Genomic DNA, 20,967 nt, shown 5'->3' with positions numbered 1-20,967 from the left:
AAATACTTTTTATCTTGATTGTGGTTACACAATTGTATAGACTGCTAAGTTCTGCTATATGTAAATAATGCCTCAGTAAAGCTGATGACTAATATGCTAATCTATAATGTAATTTATTCACTCATTCACCTGGTTTATTCAACGGTCATTACTGAGCATCTAGCACTCTCAGGTGGTGAACAACAAGGGCAGCAAAGGAGGGCATCGGCATCTATGTTGTGCTGTCAGTTCAGTGAAGCAGACATAAGAGCTTTGAGAGAGGTATCTGGTGTTACTCAGCACTATCAATGTTTTGGGACTCTCCAGGAAACCTGAAACCTAGGATGGGAGATGAGGCTAGTGCAATAATGGCAGTTAGTAGTTGGTAATTTTAGATAAAACCAAAAGTAAATATTGCACTAAGAAATTCAGAGAAGAAAACTATTTAGTTTTGAAAACTCCACAGACCTTATATTAAAATTTTTGTCATTATTTTTATCAGGAAGTTCTACATTTGTAAATAGTTCTGCAAGAGTCTGTTAGCTAAAGGACAGGCTTTCTGTAAAATAGAAATATAGCCAGCCTAGTGTTCTCAGCAGGGTACTCCACAGTACCCTTCTCCCTCCTATATGGAGGCAGTTTATATATTTGCCATTAAAGCTGTATCTAGATGGTTCTTTGGGGTATTTTTCTTTCTCTCTCATCCTGAGAGTTTTTTCTTATATAGGACATGAGTTTCTAGATTTCCAATGTTATCTCTTCATGTGAATATTTAGTGGTGAAATTCATAATCTTTTAATATAAGTTCCCATAATAAAACGTAATTTCTCTAGATTCTATTTCAATCAGTGCTATATGGTCAGTAATAAATCTTGTCTGCAAGTCTGAAAATCTTTCTAAAAGGCAAACAGAGGAAAAAAAACTTACAAGTCTTTATTAAACTTGCATAATCAGCAAGCCAAAAATATTTTCGTGTTTAAAAAGAGTTCAGATATAAATGCAAAATTAATTAACAAACCCAAGAGCTGTTCCTTCAAGAAAAAGAAATAGATTAAGTTTGAGGCTAGAAAGAGAATATACAAAATTAGGGATCAGAAAGGTGAGATAACCACAGAGTAGTTTTTTTATAGAGAATATTATGTACTTAGCTAAACTACTAAATGTTTTTTATAATTCAACGATATAGACTATTTTGTAGGAAAATATAAATGGTGAAAATTCACTCCAAAAGAAAATGAAGTACTGGATAAAGCTACCAAAAAATTTCATCCCTGAAGGACACTAAGCCCAGAAAGATTGACAGGCATTTCCTTCTAACTTTTAAGAAATAGATAATTATCATATCATACTATCAGTGGCAGAACACGGAAAGCAAGGAAGAATGTTCAAAGTCAAAGCTGGTTTAAGTATAATAGACAAATAGAATCAATCCAGCACCACACATACACAAAAACTACTAATGAATTTCAATTATGACTAGAGATACAAAAATCCTGGAAGTGGAAAAGCAAATCGGGTAGGAATGTAGAATACTGCAGCTGCTATGGAAAACAGTTTGGTGGTTCCTCAAAAAGTTAAACACAGAATCACCATATGATCCAGTAATTCTACTCCTAGGTAAATACCCCAAAGAATTGAAACCAGTGATTCAAACAAGATACAGGTAGACCAATGCTCACAGCTGCATTATTCACAATAGACAAAAGGTGGAAATAATGTAAGTGTCCATCAACAGATGAACAGATAATCAAAATGTGATATACACATACAATGGAATACTATTCACCATAAAAATGAAATTCTAATACATGCTACAACATACATGAACGTTAAAAATATTATGCTGAAATAAGCCAGACACAAAAGGCAAAATACTTTGTTATTTCACTTATATGAGGAAACTAAAATAGGCAAATTCATAGAGGAAAAAGTAAAATATTGTTTACCTAGGGCTCGGGGTGGGGTAGGGTGGGAAGGAGCAGCTAATATTTAATAGGTACAGAGCTTGTTTGGGATGATGGAAAAGTTCTAGAAATGGATAGTGGTGATGTTGTACAACATGAATGTATTTAATGCCACTGAATTGTACACTTAAAAGTGGTTAAATGGTACAATGGGATTTATAGATGATGTAATACAGAATTGTACACCTGAAATCTATGTAATTTTACTAACAATTGTCACCTCAATAAATTTAATAAAAAAAAAAAGTGGTTAAATGGTAAATTTTATATTATGTATATTTTATTCCAATTAAAGAAAAACGAGTATGTCCTCATAGGTTTTCCTCTAGGAGCATAAAAGTCAAACATGGGAGTAGTCAGAGGATAAAAGTACTAGAAGGGTTAATAAAACTGGAATAGAGGATATTCCCTTAAGATAATAACATTCAGACCTATCTCAAGCCAGTAATCAAAACTAAGCAGTACTCAATGTAAAACACTAGACAGAGACAGGATGTTCACTATCATCAGCATGATTTAACACTGTTCTGGAAGTGTAATTTTAAAATAATAAGGCAAGAAGAGATACAAATTATAACTATAAAAGTTGGAAGAGAAAAAGTAATTTAAAAAATGCAAGAGATTCAACTGAAAAACTGTAAAAATTTAATGACCGAGAAAGTGATTAGCTGCCAAATAAATTCCAATAGCTTTCCTACAGTCCAGGATCTACAAAATAAAATATGCATTGGGAAAAGGTTCTCATATCACGATAGAAAAAAAAAATTTTTTTTAATTCCTCAAGAACCATCTTAACAAGAAATGAGAAAACTATGGGACTTTCACCAGGAGTGTAAAACAATATTTGGTATAATGATAAAATGGTATGTTCCTTGTTGAAAAGATTTAATATTTCAAGATGTCTTTTCTTTTTCTTGAGGTATTGTACATAAAATTGTGTTCCTAATTTCATTTCTGGCCTGTTCATTGCAAATGCATAGAAATACTATTGATTTTGTATATCGATCTTGTATCCTACAACTTTGCTGAACTTGTTTATGAGTTCTAACAGTGTTTTAGTAGATTCTTTAGGATTTTCTATATATAAAATTGGGTCATATGCAAATAGAGATAGTTTTACACCTTCCTTTCCAATCCGGAAGCCTTTTATTTGTTGCCTACTTGTCCTAGCTGGCATCTCCAAAACAATATTGAACATAAGTAGTAACATTAGACAAACATCCTTGTCTTATTCCTGATACTAGGGGAAATAACTCAGTCTCTCATTATTAAGTATAATGTTAGCAGTGGGTTTTTTCTAGGTGTCCTTTACCAGGCTAAGGAAGTTCCCTTCTATTCCTAATATTGTTTTGTTTTGTTTTCATCATGAAAGGGTGTTGAATTTTGTCAAATGGTTTTTCTGCATCTATTGAAATGCTCATGTGGTGTGGTTTTTGCCCTTTATTTTAATAATATGGTATATTTCATGAATTGATTTTTGGATGTTAAACCAACCTTGCACTCCTAGGATAAATTGTACTTGTTCGTGGTACATAGCTCTTTATATATCTTCCTGGATTTTGTTTGTTAGTATTTTGTTGAAGATATTTGCAACAATATTCATAAGAAATACTGACTGTAGCTTTGTTTTCTTGTGATGCCATTGTGTGGTTCTGGTACCAGAGTAATATTAACCATAGAAAATAGGTTAGGAAGTGTTTCCTCCTCTATTTTATTTATTTATTTTTTGGAAGCGTTTATAAAGAATTTGTATTAATTCTTCTATAAATGATTGGCAGAATTTATCAGTGATGTCATCTTTGCATGGGTTTTTCTTTGTGGGTAATTTTTTTTTATTACTAATTTAATCTCCTTACTTGTTTTTTCTTAAGTCAGTTTCAGTCGCTTGAGTTTTAGGAATTTGTCCATTTCATCTAAATTATCTAATTTAGTGACATACAATTGTTTAAAATATTCCCTTATGATCTTTTTATTTCTGTAAAGTCGGTAGTAATGTCCCAACTTTCATTTCTGATTTTAGTTATTTGCATCTTTTCTCTTTTTTATTCTTAGTCAGTCTAGCTAATAGCTTGTCAATTTAGGTTTTCTTTTCAAAAAAGTAACTTTTGCTTTCTTTGATTTTTCTCTACTATTTTTCTATTCTTTATTTCATTAATTTCTGCTCAACTCTTTATTATTTCCTTCCTTCTGCTTGTTTTAGATTTAGTTTGTTCTTGTTTTTCCAGCTTTTTAAGGTGTATGATTGCCTTATTCATGTGAGCTTTTAAAATATTAGTATTTAGGGGAGAAGGTCCAAGATGGTGGATCAGGTAGACACTATGCCTACTGAATCCCAGGACCAAACCAAAATTACAAATAAATTATAGAACAATCAACCTAAAGAATCATCTTAAGATGAACTGAACAGAACCCCTATAATTAAGGATATAAAGAGGCCACATCAAGACTGGTAGGAGGGGTGGAGACATGAAACAGGCTGACCCCAAACCCACAGATAGTGGTTGAACACCAGGAGGAACATCTCAGTGATGGAGGTTCCCCCTGAAGAGGGAAGGGTCCCGGTCCCATACCAGGCATCCAAACCCAGGGGTCCTCTGCGGGAAAGAGGAGTTCCCACAACATCTGGCAGTGAAAATCAACAAGGATTCTGTCTGTTCATCCCAGTGAAACGGAAGGCAGCTGGAAACCCAGATGCCCTCTTAACGGGCACACACATAGAATCACTCACTTGAAAACACTCCCCTGGTCTCTGGTGGAGGGGCGGCAACTCAAGAGGTGCTAGAGAGATACCTGGAAAAATTGAGTCGTGTGGCTTTGAGGTGAGGGCTGGAAGGACAGCACCCATTGTCCCTGTGTGAAGCCTGCCTCACGTGTAGCCTACAGGAAGGCCCATCTTTTCTATGCTGAACCCTCCCCCAAAGGGATAATCTGCAACAGCAGTGGTCTGAAAATAATGCATGCATGTGCACCATCTTGGTGACGCCCTAGATCCCTGCCTCGCACAGGTAACACTCATTGCCTGGGGCACTCTTGGCTCCGGGACACCAGCCCTGACCCACAAGCTGCAGAAGCCTCCTACAACAGCGGACAACCCACAGTGGCCTGGGGAACTTTTGAGAGTGGGCAGTGAGCCACAACCTGTACCACAGCCTCTCTTGGGTGGTTCTTGGAAACCTGCCAACCTGAGGCAAGTAATAGCTGGCTGTGGTTTCATTCAAGGCATTTTTGCGAAGTGGTCATGGGCCTGGCACCCAGTGTAAAAACTGAAACTGCATTAACTTTGTAAAAACCACGACACACATCCTGTAATTCCCAAAAACGCTGCCCCGCTCAACTAGTGCTACATTGCTGGCAGCACTCTTGGCTCTTGGGTGGATAGCCCTGCACCACAAGCTGCAGAAGCCTTTTACAGCAGCAGTCTGCAGCTGCCCAGAGAACTCTGGTGGCAGACAGTGAGCCACAACTTGTGCCACAGCCTCTCTTGGTGGCGCTTGGGGATCTGTGAGTCCTAGGACAGTGGTAGCTGGCTGGCTGGCTGGCTGCAGTGTTCTCAGTTTTCCAAAGTGGTCACAGGTCGGGCATGGGTGCAAGAACTGAATCAGCATTAACCTGGTAAAAATCACCAGTCACACCTCATGACTCCCTGGAATCCCAAACCGCCCAGCTAGTGCTGTATCGCCACAGCCTCTGTCAATGCCAGGTCAACTAGCCCAGAGGCCTAGAAGGCCCTGAGTCTTTTACTAAGCTGTCCCAGGCCCAGTAATGGTGGAAACCACCCTTGGTTCACAGAGAGGCCACCCACAATACCTCCAGGTCTGCCATAGGCAGCAACCAACCACATATACCATGTTTCCCTGAAAATAAGACCTAGCCGGACTACCAGCTCTAATGTGTCTTTTGGAGCAAAAATTAATAAAAGACCCAGTTTTATATTATATTATGTTAGATAAGACCGGGTTTTATCGTAAAGTAAGACTGGGTCTTATATTAATTTTTGCTCCAAAAGACACATTAGAGCTGATGGTCCGGCTAGGTCTTATTTTCGGGGAAACAGGGTAGCTCCTACCAGGTAGCCTCAGGCCAGTCACAGGAAAGGCTAAAATTGGCCTGCAGAGGAGCACCTCCCAAATGATGACAGAAACACCATACTTAGAGGCCAGCTTCAGACCACATGAGAGCACTATCTTGTTAGCCCCAAAGGAGACAAACCCAAAGGGTAGTTGCAACAGGCACAAGAGCTGGTGGGGGTGGATGCCCTTCTGAAGGGTTACCTGCCACATAGCAGCTCATACACCATGGGTGTAGCCAATCCTTGGTCATTCAGCCTGGGAGTCAATCCCACTCACCATCACACCAAAAGGAATCAAGGCTCACCTACAACAGAATACACACACAAGGGACACTCCTGGAACACACACACACAAGATCAGGGACAATGCGCCACTGGACCACACAGGACACACACTACATAAGGCTGCCCAGCAAAGACTGAGAGACATAGGAGACCTACCTAATACATAGAAGCAAACACAGAGAGGCAGCCAGAATGAGGAAACAAAGAAATGTGTTCCAAATAAAAGAATAGGAGACACTAGTCATCAGAGAAATGCAAATAAAAACCATAATGAGATATCACCTCACCCCAGTCAGAATGGCTATCATCAACAAGACAAATAGTAACAAGTGTTGGAGAGGCTGTGAGAAAAAGGAACCCTCATACACTGTTGGTGAGAATGCAGATTGGTGCAGCCGCTATAGAAGGCAGTGTGGAGGTTTCTCAAAACATTAAGAATAGAATTACCATATGACACAGCAATCCCTGTCCTGGGTATCTACCCAAAAAATCTGAAAACATCTATCTGTAAAGATATATGTGCTCCGATGTTCATTGCAGCTTTATTTACAGTAGTCAAGACATGGAAACAACCAAAGTGTCCTTCAAAAGATGACTGGATAAAGATGTGGTATGTATACACAATGGAATACTAGTCTGCCATAAGAAAAGATTTTGAAATAGTACCATTTGCGACAACATGGATGGATTTTGAGATTATTACGCTGAGCGCAGTAAGTCAGACAGAAAAAGTTGAAAACCATGTGATTTCACTGACATGTGGTATATAGAACTGAAAACAACAAATGAACAAGACAAACAAATGAAGAAACAAAAATTCATAGACACAGACAATAGTTTAGTAGTTACAGAAGGTAAGAGAGGAGGGGGACGGTACATTAGGGTAAAGGGGATTAAATATATGGTGATGGAAAGAGAACTGACTCTGGGTGGTGAACACACAATGTGATATATAGATGATGTAATATAGAATTGTACACCAGAAATCTATGTAACTTTACTAACAATTCTCACCCCAATAAACTAAGTAAAAAAATAAATAAATGGGGCCAGCCCGGTGGCTCAGGCGGTTAGAGCTCCATGCTCCTAACTCCGAAGGCTGCCGGTACGATTCCCACATGGGCCAGAGGGCTCTCAACTACAAGGTTGTCAGTTCAATTCCTCGAGTCCCGCAAGGGATGGTGGGCAGCGCCCCCTGCAACTAAGATTGAACACGGCACCTTGAGCTGAACTGCCACTGAGCTCCTGGATGGCTCAGTTGGTTGGAACGCATCCTCTCAACCACAAGGTTGCCAGTTCGATTCCTCGACTCCTGCAAGGGATGGTGGGCAGCGTCCCCTGCAACTAAAAGTGAACATGGCCCCTTGAGAGCTGAGCTGCCGCTGAGCTCCTGGATGGCTCAGTTGGTTGGAGCGTGGGCTCTCAACCACAAGATTGCTGGTTTGACTCCCGCACGGGATGGTGGGCTGCGCCCCCTGCAACTAGTAACAGCAACTGGACTTGGAGCTGAGCTGCGCCCTCCACAACTAAGACTGAAAGGACAACAACTTGACTTGGAAAAAAGAAAAAAGTCCTGGAAGTACACACTGTTCTCCAATAAAGTCCTGTTCTCCTTCCCCAATAAAAATCTTTAAAAAAAACCCAAAACAAACAAACAGGAGAAACATCCAGAAATACAACCAAATGAAATATTAGAGACAACTGACCTACCAAAGACAGAATTCAAAACACTGGTTATAAGAATGCTTAAGGAACTTAGTGAGAATTTCAACAAAGAGATAGTAAGCATAAAGAAGAACACAGAAACCATAAAAACGAACAAGTTAGAAATAAAGAATACAATAACTGAAATGAAAAATACGCTAGAAGCAATCAACACCAGATTAGATAGATAAAGCACAGGATTGAATCAGCGATTTGGAAAACAAGGTAGCAGAAAAAAAACAATCAAAACAACAACATGAAAAAAGAATTTTAAAAAACAAAGGTAGCTTAAGGGACCTTTGGACACCATCAAGCATAACAATATTCACATCATAGGAGTACCAGAAGAAGAGAGAAAGCAAGAGATCGAGAACCTATCTGAAGAAATAATGACTGAAAACTTCCCTAACCTGGCAAGGAAACAGACATACAAGCTCAGGAAGTACAGAGAGTCCTAAACAAGATGAATCCAAAAAGGTTAACACCAAGATATACTGCGATTAGAATGGCAAAGATTAAAGACAAAGAGAATCATAAAAGCAACAAGAGAAAGACAACTAGTTCCTTACAAAGAACCTCCTATAAGATTACCAGCCAATTTTTCAACAGAAATTTTACAGGCCTGAGGGAGTGGCAGGAAATATTCAAAGTGATGAAAAACGAGGGCCTACAACCAAGGCTACTCTACCCAGCAAGTCTATCATTTAAAATTGAAGGAGAGATAAAGAGCTTCCCACACAAGGAAAAGCTAAAGAAATTCATTGCCACCAAGCCAGTATGATAAGAAATGTTAAAAGGACATCATTCAGCAGAAGAGAGGGGAAAATAAACGAAGATCAAAAATATGAATAATAAAATGGCAATAACTATGTACCTATCAATCATCTCTGTAAATATAAATGTATTAAATGCTCCAATCAAAAGACATAGGGTAGCTGAGTGGATAAAGAAACAAGACCCATGCAAGTGCTGTCTACAAGAGACCCACCTCAGATTGAAAGACACACACAGCTGAAAGTAAAGAAACAGAAAAGATATTTCATGGAAATGGAAAGCAGAGAAAGGCTGGGGTAGCAATACTTATGTCAGACAAATAGTTTTTAAAATGAAGAGCATAATAAGAGACGAAAGAGGACATTACAAAATAATAAAGGGATCGATCCAACAAAAGGACATCACCCTAGTAAACATTTATGCACCCAACATAGGAGCACCTAAATATATAAAACAAATATTGACTGATATAAAGGCAGACAGCAACAGTAATCACAGTAGGAGACTTTAACACTCCACTGACCCCAAAGGACAGATCTTTCAGACAGAAAATCAACAAGGAAACAGTGGCCTTAAATGATACCCTACACCAGATGGATTTAATTGACATTTTTAGAGCATTTCACCCAAAGAAGAAGAATATACCATCTTTTCAAGTGCACATGGAACACTTTACAAGATAGACTATATGCTAGGACACAAAACAAGTTTCAATAAAATTAAGAAAATTGAAATCATATGAAGTGTCTTCTCTGACCACAGTGATATGAAACTAGAAATCAATGAAAAAACACCCTGAAAAACACACAAACACATGGAAGCTAAATAACATGCTACTAAATAATGAATGGATCAACAATGAGATCAAAGAAGAATTCAAAAGATATCTTGAGACAAATGAAAATGAAAACAACAACACCAAATCTATGGTACATAGCAAAAGCAATCCTAACAGGGTAATTCACAGCACTGCAGGCCTACCTAAAGGAACAAGAAAGTCTCAAATAAACAGTCTAATTTTACACCTAAGGGAATGGGAAAAAGAATAGTAAACAAAGCCCAAAATGAATGCAGGAAGGAAATAATAAAGCTCAGAGTGGAAATAAATGAAATAGAAGCTAAAAAAGTAATACAAAAGATCAATGAAACCAAGAGCTGTTTTTTTGAACAGGTAAGCAAAATTAAGAAAACTAACCAGACTCATCAAGAAAAAAAGAAAGAGGACCCAAATAAATAAGAAATGAAAGAGAATTAACAATGGATACCACAGAAATACAACAAAAATTTAAGAAAATACTGTGAGCAATTATACACCAACAAATTGGACAATATGGAAAAATAGGTAAATTCCTAGAAGCATACAAGCTTCCAAGACTGAATCAGAAAGAAACAGAAAATTTGAACTAACCTAATTACTACTAAGGAAATCAAATCAGTAATCAAGAAGCTCCCAAAAAACAAAAGCCATCAACCAGATGGCTTTACAAGTGAATTTTACCAAACATTTGAAAAAGAATTAACAGCTATTTTTCTCAAACTATTCCAAACACTTCAACAGAAGGGAAGGTTCCCAATCTCATTTTACGAGGCCAACATTACCCTGATTCCAAAACCAGACAAAGACATTACAAAAAAAGAAAACCATAGGCCGATATTTCTAATGAACCTAGATGCAAAAATTCTGAGCAAAATATTAGCAAACCGAATTTAGCAATACATTAAAAAGATTATACACCACAATCAAGTGGGATTCATTCTTGGTACACAACATTGGTTCAATATTTGCAAATTAATTAACATGATACACCACACAAACAAAATGAAAAACAAAAATCATATGGTTATATCAATAGATGCAGAAAAAGCATTTGACAATATCCAGCATCCATTTACAATAAAAACTATCAGTAAAGTGGGAATAGAGGGAACATATCTCAACATAATAATGGTCATATATGACATACCCACATATACTCAATGGGGAAAAGCAAAAAGCATTCTGCTTAAGATCAGCAACAAGACAAGGATGCCCACTTCAATACTATATTGAAGGTCCTACCCACAGCAATCAGACAAGAAGAAGATATAAAAGGCATCCAAACTGGAAAGGAAGAAGTAAAACTGACATTATTTGCAGATGACATGATACTATATATAAAACCCCCAAAAGATTCCATCAAAAAACTATTAGAACTGATAAATTAATGTAGCAAGATACAAAATTAATATTACGAAATTAAATTTGTATCAGTAATGTAGCAAGATACAAAATTAATATTACGAAATCACTTGCATTTTTATACACCAATAATGACCTGTCAGAAGGAGAAATTAAGATGAAAATCCCATTTACAATTCCATAAAAAAAAGTAAAATAGCTAGGAATAAAATTATCCAAGGAGATAAAAACCTGTACTAGGAAAACACTAAGACACTGAAAAAAAAATAAGGATGATACAAATAAATAAAAGCATATATCATATCGTGTTCATGGATAGAAAGAATTAACATCATCAAAACATCCATACTACCCAAAGCAATATATAGAGTCAATGCAATCTCTATCAAAATACCAATGGCATTTTTCACAGAACTACTACAAAAAATCCTAAAATTTATATAGAACTATAAAAGACTCTAAATAGCCACAGCCATTCTGAGAAATAAGAACAAAGCTGGCAGTATTGAGAAACCTGATATCAAATTATACTATAATACAAAATCATAATCAAAATAGCATGGTACTGGTATAAAAAGAGGCAGAATAGAGAGCCCAGAAATAAATCCATGCCTACATGGTCATTTAATCTATGACAAAGGAAGCAAAAATTTACGCTGGAGTAAAGATAGTCTATTCAATAAATGGTGCTGGCAAAACTGGATACACTCCAAAAAAAAAAAAAAAAAAAAAAAAGAAAAGAAAAGAAAAAAAGAAAAAGAAACTGAACCACGTTCTTATTCCATATACAAGATTTCAAAATGGATTAAAGACTTAAATGTATGACCTGAAACCAAACATCTCCTAGAAGAAAATACAGGAAGTAAACTCAGACGTTACCCCTAGTAATATTTTTATTGATATCTCTCCTTGACAAGGGAAAGAAAAGAAAAATAAACAAATGAGACAACATCAAACTAAAAACTATTTTCACAGCACAGGAAACCATCAACAATACGAAAAGACATCCCACTGAATGGGAGAAGATATTTGCCAATGATACATCTGTAAGGGGTATATATATATATATATATATATATATATATATATATATACACACACACACATACATACATATTATATATATGTAATATACCTCATACAACTCAACATCAAAAAAACAAACAATCCAATTAAAAAAATGGGCAGAGGCCCTGAATAGACATTTCTCCATAGAGGACATACAAATGGCTGACAGACATATGAAAAGATGGTTAGTGTCTTTCATCAGAGAAATGCAAATAAAAACAATAATGAGATAAATCCTCACTCCTGTCAGAATGTCCATCATCAAAAAACAACAAGTGTTGGCGAGGATGTAGAGAAAAGGGAAACCTTGTGCACTGTCGGTGGGATTGCAAACTGGTGCAGCCACTATGGAAAACAGTATGGCCATTCCTCAAAAAACTAATTTGACCCAGCAATTTATGACCCAGCAATTCCACTCCTGGATACTTTCCAAAGAAATCCAAAACACTAATTCAAAAAAATGCATGCACCCCTGTGTTCACTGTAGCACTATTCACAATGTCCACGATATGGAAACAACCGAAATGCCCATAAATAGACAACTGGATAAAAAATTGTGGTACATTTATACAATATAATATTACTCTATTGTCATAAAAAAGAATGTTAAGACATTAATAAAAATGGCAACGTGAGGTGGGCCTCTGGAAATCTCCCCTGGAATTTACAACAAACTGAACAACTATAACTTGACAAAGGACTCCCTGCGCAGCAGACAGGCGAGAGGATCACTACTAAAATCACCTAAAGGTGGGCAAACTGCGCGAACAGGGGAGAAGAGAAGGGAGAAGTGTGGAGACAGGGCTGAGTGGGCATAGGAAACGGACCTAGCTTGGTGTTCCGAGCTCCTGAAACTACTGCAGCTGCGGGAGAGGGAAGAACTCGGACTGCTAGGGCTCTGTATATGGCCCACAGGTGACAGCATACAACACGGCTGAACCCAACGCTCATGGCAAACACCTCGGAGAAAACACTGAGGGAAGAAGACTGAAAACGGTGGTTTAAGCCCTCACTGCTGAATAGACAATGGAAGCCTTAGGCACTGAGACTAGCTGCCCTCTCCTTCTCCTCCCATAGCTCGCTCCGCCTCCATCTGCCCAGGACTACAAGTGGAACAGCAGCAGTGTCAGATCAAAAGAACAAAATATTTGCAGTTCTGAGAACTGTGGTCCACTGACACAGACTCGTAGAACAACTAGTTCCATCAAAGGGGAAGGAGCTGTGGAAGCTGGACTGGCTGTGGTGGTGGTCGCTGCCATTGCTCTGGGCCACCTCTCACAACACACCCCGCCCCTCTCCCCACTTAGCTGGGTGGATCCGTGCAGGAGTAAACAGAACTGGTGAAACACATAGACTCTGACTCTGGGACAGAAAGAGCTTTGGAAACTCAGAAGCTCTCCACATCCCCCCATGGAGGTGGTGCCGTATGACCAAGGCCAACAGTACACAGAGGAGAAGCCCGCTTTCTAGGGAATCCCCCCCATTGTGTGAGAAGCAGGAATAGTGCAGAGAAAACATAACACTACAGTGTGAGAGAGAATAAAAGGCTGCATTGGAGAGAAAATTAAACATTCTACCAACACCTACTGGAAAACAAAACGGAGACCTCTTTCTATCAACCTGTTGCAGAACCCACTCCTGTAGATGTCTAGGAAGAGAAATAATAAATTATTAACTGCCATGAATAACCAAGGCAACAAGACAGCTCAGAAAGAAAGTGAAAAGTCTCCAGAAAATGAACTTAAAGATATGGAAATATGTGACTTAAATAACAGTTCTTAAAAAACACAACGAGATGCAAGAAAACATAGACAGGCAGTTTAATGAACTCAGAAACACAATGAACATTTTACCAAAGACATCGAAATTTTACAAAAGAACCAAAAGAATTTCTGGAGATGAAGAACTCAATAGAAGAAATGAAGAATGAAATAGGCAGCTTAGGTAGTAGAGTTGACCAGATGGAGGAAAGAATCAGTGACATCGAAGTTAGAAATCTGGATATGACAAGGATGGAAGAAGAAAGAGACTTGAGACTTAAAAGAAATGAAAGAACTCTACAGAAACTTTCTGACTCTATCAGAAACAGCAATATGAAAATAACGGGCATACCAGAAGGAGAAGAAAGAGAGAGTATATTCCACAGAGTATATTCAAACAAATAGTCGATGAGAACTCCCCAAACTTGTGGAAAGAACTGCATCCTTGAATCCAAGAAGCAAATAGAACACATAACTACCTCAACCCCAACAGGCCTTCTCCAAGGCACATTGTATTGAAGCTGTCAAAAATCAATGATAAAGGAAGAATCCTCAAGGCATCCAGGGAAAAGAAGATGGTAACCTACAAAGGAAAGCCCATTTGAATATCATCAGATTTTTCAGCAAAAACTCTACAAGCCTGGAGGGAGTGGAACCAAATATTCAAACTATTGAAAGAGAGAAATTATGAGCCAAGAATAATATACCCAGCAAAGATATCCTTTAGATATGAAGGAGGAATAAACACCTTTCCAGACATACAGAAGCTGAGGGAATTTTCTAACACATGACCTGCACTACAAGAAATACTAAAGGAGGCTATTTGACCACCACCAACAGGGACAATTTGTGGCAACCAAAACATAAAAAGGGGGAGAGTAAAGGCCTGGATCGGAATATGGGAACATAGAAAGTAAGCATGCTGAAGAAAACGGAATACTCTAAATATCAAACTTTATGTAAACTTAATGGTAACCAGCCAAAAAAAATCCAGAACTGAAATATATACTGTAATAAAAGAAGAAACAGAGGGAAAAGTCATAGAATACCACCACACAGAAATAATAGACAACAAAAAAGCAAAGAAACACTGGAGACACAGTCTTACCAGAACACTAAAGATAGATTGATAGGAAATCCTCACATACCAATAATCACCGTAAATGTAAACAGACTGAACTCACCAATAAAAAGGCACAGAGTAGCAGATTGGATCAGAAAACAACCCAATCACGTGCTGTTTCCAAGAGACACATCTCAGCTACAAGGACAAACATAACTCAAAATGAAAGGTGGAAATTGACACTCCAAGCAAATGGTATCCAGAGGAAATCAGGTGTAGCCATACTGATATCAGATGAAACAGACTTCAGGGTGAAAAAGATAACAAGAGACAAAGACGGACATTTCATAATGGTAAAGGGGACTATATAACAAGAAGACATAACAGTCATCAATATTTATGCCCCCAGTCAGGGAGCACCAAAATATACCAACTAACTAACAGAACTAATTGACCAAAACACAATTGCACTAGGAAACCTAAATACATCATTGACAGCTATCCATAGATCATCCAAACAGAAAATCAATAAGTAAATTGCAGCCCTAAATGACACATTAAATGAAACAGACATAACTGACATTTATAGAGTACTTCAACCTAAAACATCAGACTATACATTTTTTTTCTAGTGTACATGGAACATTCTCAAGGATAGACCATATATTGGGACATAAAACTAGCCTCAGCAAATTTAAGAAGATTGAAATCATACCAAGCATATTCTCTGATCACAAGGGTTTGAAATGGGATATCAACTGCAAAAAGAAAGCAGAAAAAACACAAACACATGGAGATTAAACAACTTACTTTTAAAGAACAACCGGGTCAAAGAAGAAATTAGAGGAGAGATCAAAAGATACATAGAAACAAATGACAATGAAAATACATCCTACTAAAATTTTTGGGATGCAGCGAAAGCAGTTTTAAGAGGGACATTTATATCATTACAGGCCTATTTCAAGAAACAAGAAAAATCCCAAATAAATTACCTCACGTTACACCTTAAAGAAATAGAAAAAGAAGAACAAATGAAATGCAAGGTCAGCAGTAGAAAGGAAATAATAAAAATCAGAGCAGAACTAAATGAAATGGAGAACAAAAAGACAATAGAAAAAACTAATGTGACAAAGAGCTGGTTCTTTGAAAAGATTAACAAAATTGACAAACCCTTGGCTAGACTCACTAAGATAAAAAGAGAGAAGACAGTAATAAAATCAGAAACAAAAAGGGGAAGTTATGACAGATGCCACAGAAATACAAAGGATCATCCAAGAATACTATGAAGGACTATATGCCACCAAATTCAATAACCTAGAAGAATGGACAAGTTCTTAGAAAAATATAGCCTTCCTAGGCTGAACCGTGAAGAACTGGAAAATCTAAACAGACCGATCACCAGTAACAAAATTGAATCAGTCATCCACAACCTTCCCAAAAGCTAAACTCCGGGACCAGATGGCTCCACTAATGAATTACCAAACCTTCAAAGAGGATCTAATACCAGTCCTTCTCAAACTCTTGCAAAAAATTGAAGAGACAGTACTCCCTAACTCATTTTATGAGGCCAACATTACCCTGATACCAAAACCTGGTAAGGATAATGCAAAAGAAGAAAATAACAGACCAATATCTCTGATGAGTACAGATGCAAAAATCGTAAACAAAATTCTAGCAAATCGAATGCAACAATGCATTAAAAAGATTATTCGTCATGACCAAGTGAGGTTTATCCCAGGGGCACAAGGCTGGTTCAACATACGCAAATCCATCAATGTGATACATCACATAAACAAAATAAAGGACAAAAATCATATGATTATATCAATTGATGCAGAAAAAGCATTTGACAAGATACAACATCCATTTATGATTAAAACACTTAATAAAATAGGTATAGAAGGAAAGTACCTTAACATAATAAAGGCCATATATGACAAGCCCTCAGCTAATCTCATAATTAACGGTGAAAAACTGAAGCCCTTTGCTCTACGTTCAAGAACACAACAGGACTGTCCCCTATCACCTCTGCTTTTCAACATAGTGTTGGAAGTCCTCACCAGAGGAACCAGGCAAGAGAAAGAAATAAAAGGCATCCAAATTGGGAATGAAAAAGTTAAACTGTCGCTCTTTGTAGATGACATGATGCTATACAGAAAACCCTAAAGACTCCACCAAAAAGCTATTAGAAACAATCAACAAATACAGTAAAGTTGCTGGCTACAAAATCAACATTAAAAAGTCCATGCATTCCAGTATACTAACAATGAAATCTCAGAAAAAGAAATGAAAAAAAGACAATTCCTTTTGCAATTCTAGTAAAAAGAATAACATACCTAGGAATAAACTTAACCAAGGATGTGAAAGGCCTATATGCTGAAAACTACAAGACATTTTTAAAAGAAATTGAAGAAGACGTAAAGAAAAGGAAAGACATTCTGTGCTCATGGATTGGAAGAATCAACAGTTAAAATGGCTGTATTTTCCAAAGCAAGATACAGATTTAATGCAATCCCCATCAAAATCCCAATGGCATTTTTTAAAAGAAACAGAACAAAAAATCATCAGATTTGTTTGACACCACAAAAGTCCCCGAATAGCAAAAGCAATCCTAAGAAAAAAGAACAATGCTTGAGGAACCACACTCTCTGACTTTAGTTTGTACTACAGGGTTACAATAATCAAAACAACATGGTATTGGCAGAAAAACAGACACATAGACCAATGGAATAGAACTGAGAACCCAGAAATAAAACCACACAAATATGGTCAGATAATTTTTGACAAAGAAGCAAAAAACATATAATGGAGAAAAGACAGCCTTTTCAATAAATGGTGCTGGGAGAATTGGAAAGCCACGTGCAAAAGAATGAAACTGGACTGTAATCTGTCACCATGTACCAAAATTAATTCAAAATGGATCAAAGACTTAAACATAAGACCCGAAACAATAAACTGCATAGAAGGAAACATAGGTACTAAACTTATGGATGTTAGGTTCCACGAGCATTTTATGAACTTGACTCCAAAGGCAAGAGAAGTAAAAGTTAAAATAAATGAATGGGACTATATCAAACTTAAAAGCTTCTGCACAGCAAAAGAAACCATCAACAAAATAAAGAGGAACCAACTGAATGAGAGATTTTTGCAAACAGTGCCTCTGATAAGGGGCTAATACCCAAAATATATAAGGAACTCATACAATACAACAACAAAAAAACAGACAACCGTATTGAAAAATGGGCAGAGGACCTGAAGAGACATTTCTCCAAAGAGGACATACAAATGGCAAATAGACATATGAAAAAATGCTCAACATCACTAATTATCAGAGAAATGCAAATAAAAACCACAATGAGATATCACCTCACCCTGATTAGAATGGCTATCATCAACCAGACAAATAATAAGTTTCAGAGAGGCTGTGGAGAAAAAGGAACCCTCATACACTGTTGATGGGAATGGAGTCTGGTGCAGCTGCTATGGGAGGCAGTATGGAGGTGCCTCAAAAAATTACGAATAGAATTACCATATGACCCAGCAATCCCTCTCATGGGTATCTATCCAAAAAATCTGAAAGCATTTATCCATAAAGGTAAGTGTGCTCCAGTGTTCACTGCAGCTTTATTTACAGTGGCCAAGACTTGGAAACAACCAAAATGTCCTTAGATGGATGAATGGATAAAGAAGTTGTGGTGTATGTACACAACGGAATACTATTAGGCGGTAAGAAAAGATGAAATAAGACCATTTGTGACAACATGGATGGATCTTGAGATTATAATGCTAAGCGAAATAAGTCAGAAAAAGTAGACAACCGTATAATTTCACTGATATGTGATGTATAAACCAAAAACAACAAAAGAACAAGACAAGCAATTGAGAAACAAAAACTCATAGACATGGACAATAGTTTAGTGGTTACCAGAGGGTAAGGGGGGAGGAGGGTAATAGATGAGCGTAAAGGGGATCAAATATATGGTGATGGAAGGAGAACTGACTCTGGGTGGTGAACACACAATGTGATTTATAGAGGATGTAATACAGAATTGTATACGTGAAATTTATGAATTTATGTACTTTACTAACAATTGTCACCCCAATAAACTTCAAAAAAAAAAAAAGAATGAAATCTTACCATTTACGACACTATGGATGGACCTAGAGGATATTAAGCTAAGTTAAATCATACTGAGAAAGACAAATACCATATGATCTCACTTATATGTGGAATCTAAAGAACTGAATAAACGAACAAAGAAACAGCAAGACTAATACAGAGAACAAACTGATGGTTGCTACATGGGAGGAGGGTTCCGGGGATGGGTGAGAAAGGTGAAGGGATTAGGAAGTACAAATTGTTAGTTGCAAAATAGTCATGGGGATGTGAAATACAGTACACAGAATATAATTAGTAATATTGTGAAGATTATGTAGGGTGTCAGATGGGTACTGGACTTACAGAGGGATCACTTCATAGATTATATAAATGCGTAACCACTATGCTATACATATGAAAACTAATATAAAATATTGAATGTCAAATATATATGTGTATACGTGTGTGTGTATGTGTGTGTATATATATAAAATTTCCCCCCACACACAGACAGGATGTAAAGGTTAGCATAGGTAATATAGTCAAAGGTATTATAACAGCCGTGTACCATGTCAGAGGGGTAGTAGACTTGGTGGCGTTATCACTTTATGAGGCGTATAAATGTCTAATCATTATGTTGTTTTGTACACATGAAACTAATAATAAAATATAGTGTCACATGTTCCAGAAAAAAAATGTATTGGTATTTACAGGTGCCAGACCCCCAACTGACTTCAGCTCTGGGCTCCAACATGAGGGCTAGGGGCTGAGCTGAGCTGGCCAGACCAATGGGCAAACTGACTCTCTGAGTCTCCATTTCTTCTGTAATGGAATCTGTTTGAAAAGCCGTAAATGAACAAGGAAGGGAAATGCTTAGCGTGGAGTCTTGCACATGGAGTAGGTAACACTGAACTGAAAGGGTCTCCGCTGGGGCAGAGAGAGAGGCGAACACATCCTGGTTTTGTCCAGCCCTCACTGACACCAGTCCCTTTCTTGGCTAAACCATCCAGCTGAGCTCTAATTTCTTGCTCTGGTATCGTAAGTTACAATTACTCTTCAATCACATTAGTGCTTAAAAGTAGTTTGATACTTTAGAAACAACTCCAGTAATGCCGCCTGCAGCATCAGAAGGGAGGCTAAACTGTAAGCAGGTATAGGGTTGCCAGCCTCCTCAGGGGAGTCTGCCTAGCCCTGGCAGCTTGCTTCTACTGCAGCCCTCAGTCCTGAGGACAATGACACCTTATCTCCAAGTCAAAGGACCTTCCTGGAGAAGTTTTGTTTAAGCAGCTTCTGTCCCCACCCCCCAAGGCATGCCCTAAACCAAGGAAAGAATGTGAGGTAGTAGTGCTATGTGCTGCACAAGCCCAGTGCTGCTCCACTGTTAGACGTGCTATAAATGGCCGAGCCCATCAATTCTTCTGCAGAATTATGTGGCAATCGCCAGTCTCACTCACCAGTTATATCTGGTTCTCTTTGGGTCCATGTTAGGATGGCATGTCCCTTCCCTCTTTAAAGTTAGGGGTGGCCAAGTGGCTCACTTTGCCTAAGGAAACAGAAGAGCAGTGAGCAGAACAGTGAACAGAAGACACTGACTTCTGGGTGGACACTTTAGGAGAAGCCACTGCTGACGAAATGGATGCCCCACTGGCCTGGCCACTCAGGTGACCACAAGGAATAGAGCCCATGCAGGACGCGTTGTGGGAGCAAGAAACACACCAGTGAGCCAGGGGTTCTGCAGTGTGACATGCTCCACACTGACCTATACTCATTTCTTTACCTGAACTGAGGGCCATCAGGTAAGATCAACAACATGAAGAACTGAATGGACTGGGCAGCAGGTCCGTATGTCCAGCCATCTCCTTGGCGCCTCCATTTGTAGTTTCACAGGCAACTCAAAACTAACTTGTCCAAAACAGAATTCTTGATCTTCCACATTCCCCTTCCCCCAAACCTACTTCTCCTCCAGGTTCTCCATCTCAGCAAACACCACATGCCCCAGGCCCTAGACAAATCGCCAGTTGTT

General features: G+C 37.9%; 1 protein-coding gene across 2 annotated transcripts in view; it reads right to left on the bottom strand.

Moving 5' to 3' along the window:
• ABHD12 (abhydrolase domain containing 12, lysophospholipase) overlaps window positions 1-20,967 on the bottom strand; it is a 73,171-nt gene that overhangs the window by 29,408 nt on the left and 22,796 nt on the right. Inside the window, exon 2 of one of the 2 annotated variants that reach the window (XM_074318286.1) lies at window positions 20,399-20,487. The exons of the other annotated variant lie outside the window; for it this stretch is intronic. Within the exon in view, the coding sequence (XP_074174387.1) occupies window positions 20,399-20,427 (29 nt within the window). The 5' untranslated portion in view covers window positions 20,428-20,487. The remainder of the gene's footprint in view (window positions 1-20,398; window positions 20,488-20,967) is intronic. 2 annotated transcript variants of the gene reach the window in all.

Source organism: Rhinolophus sinicus, linkage group LG13 (genome assembly GCF_036562045.2).
Source record: "Rhinolophus sinicus isolate RSC01 linkage group LG13, ASM3656204v1, whole genome shotgun sequence".
Taxonomy (NCBI): Eukaryota; Metazoa; Chordata; class Mammalia; order Chiroptera; family Rhinolophidae; genus Rhinolophus; species Rhinolophus sinicus.
Note: the sequence above shows the minus strand (reverse complement) of the source record. Positions and strands in the feature narration are given on the sequence as shown.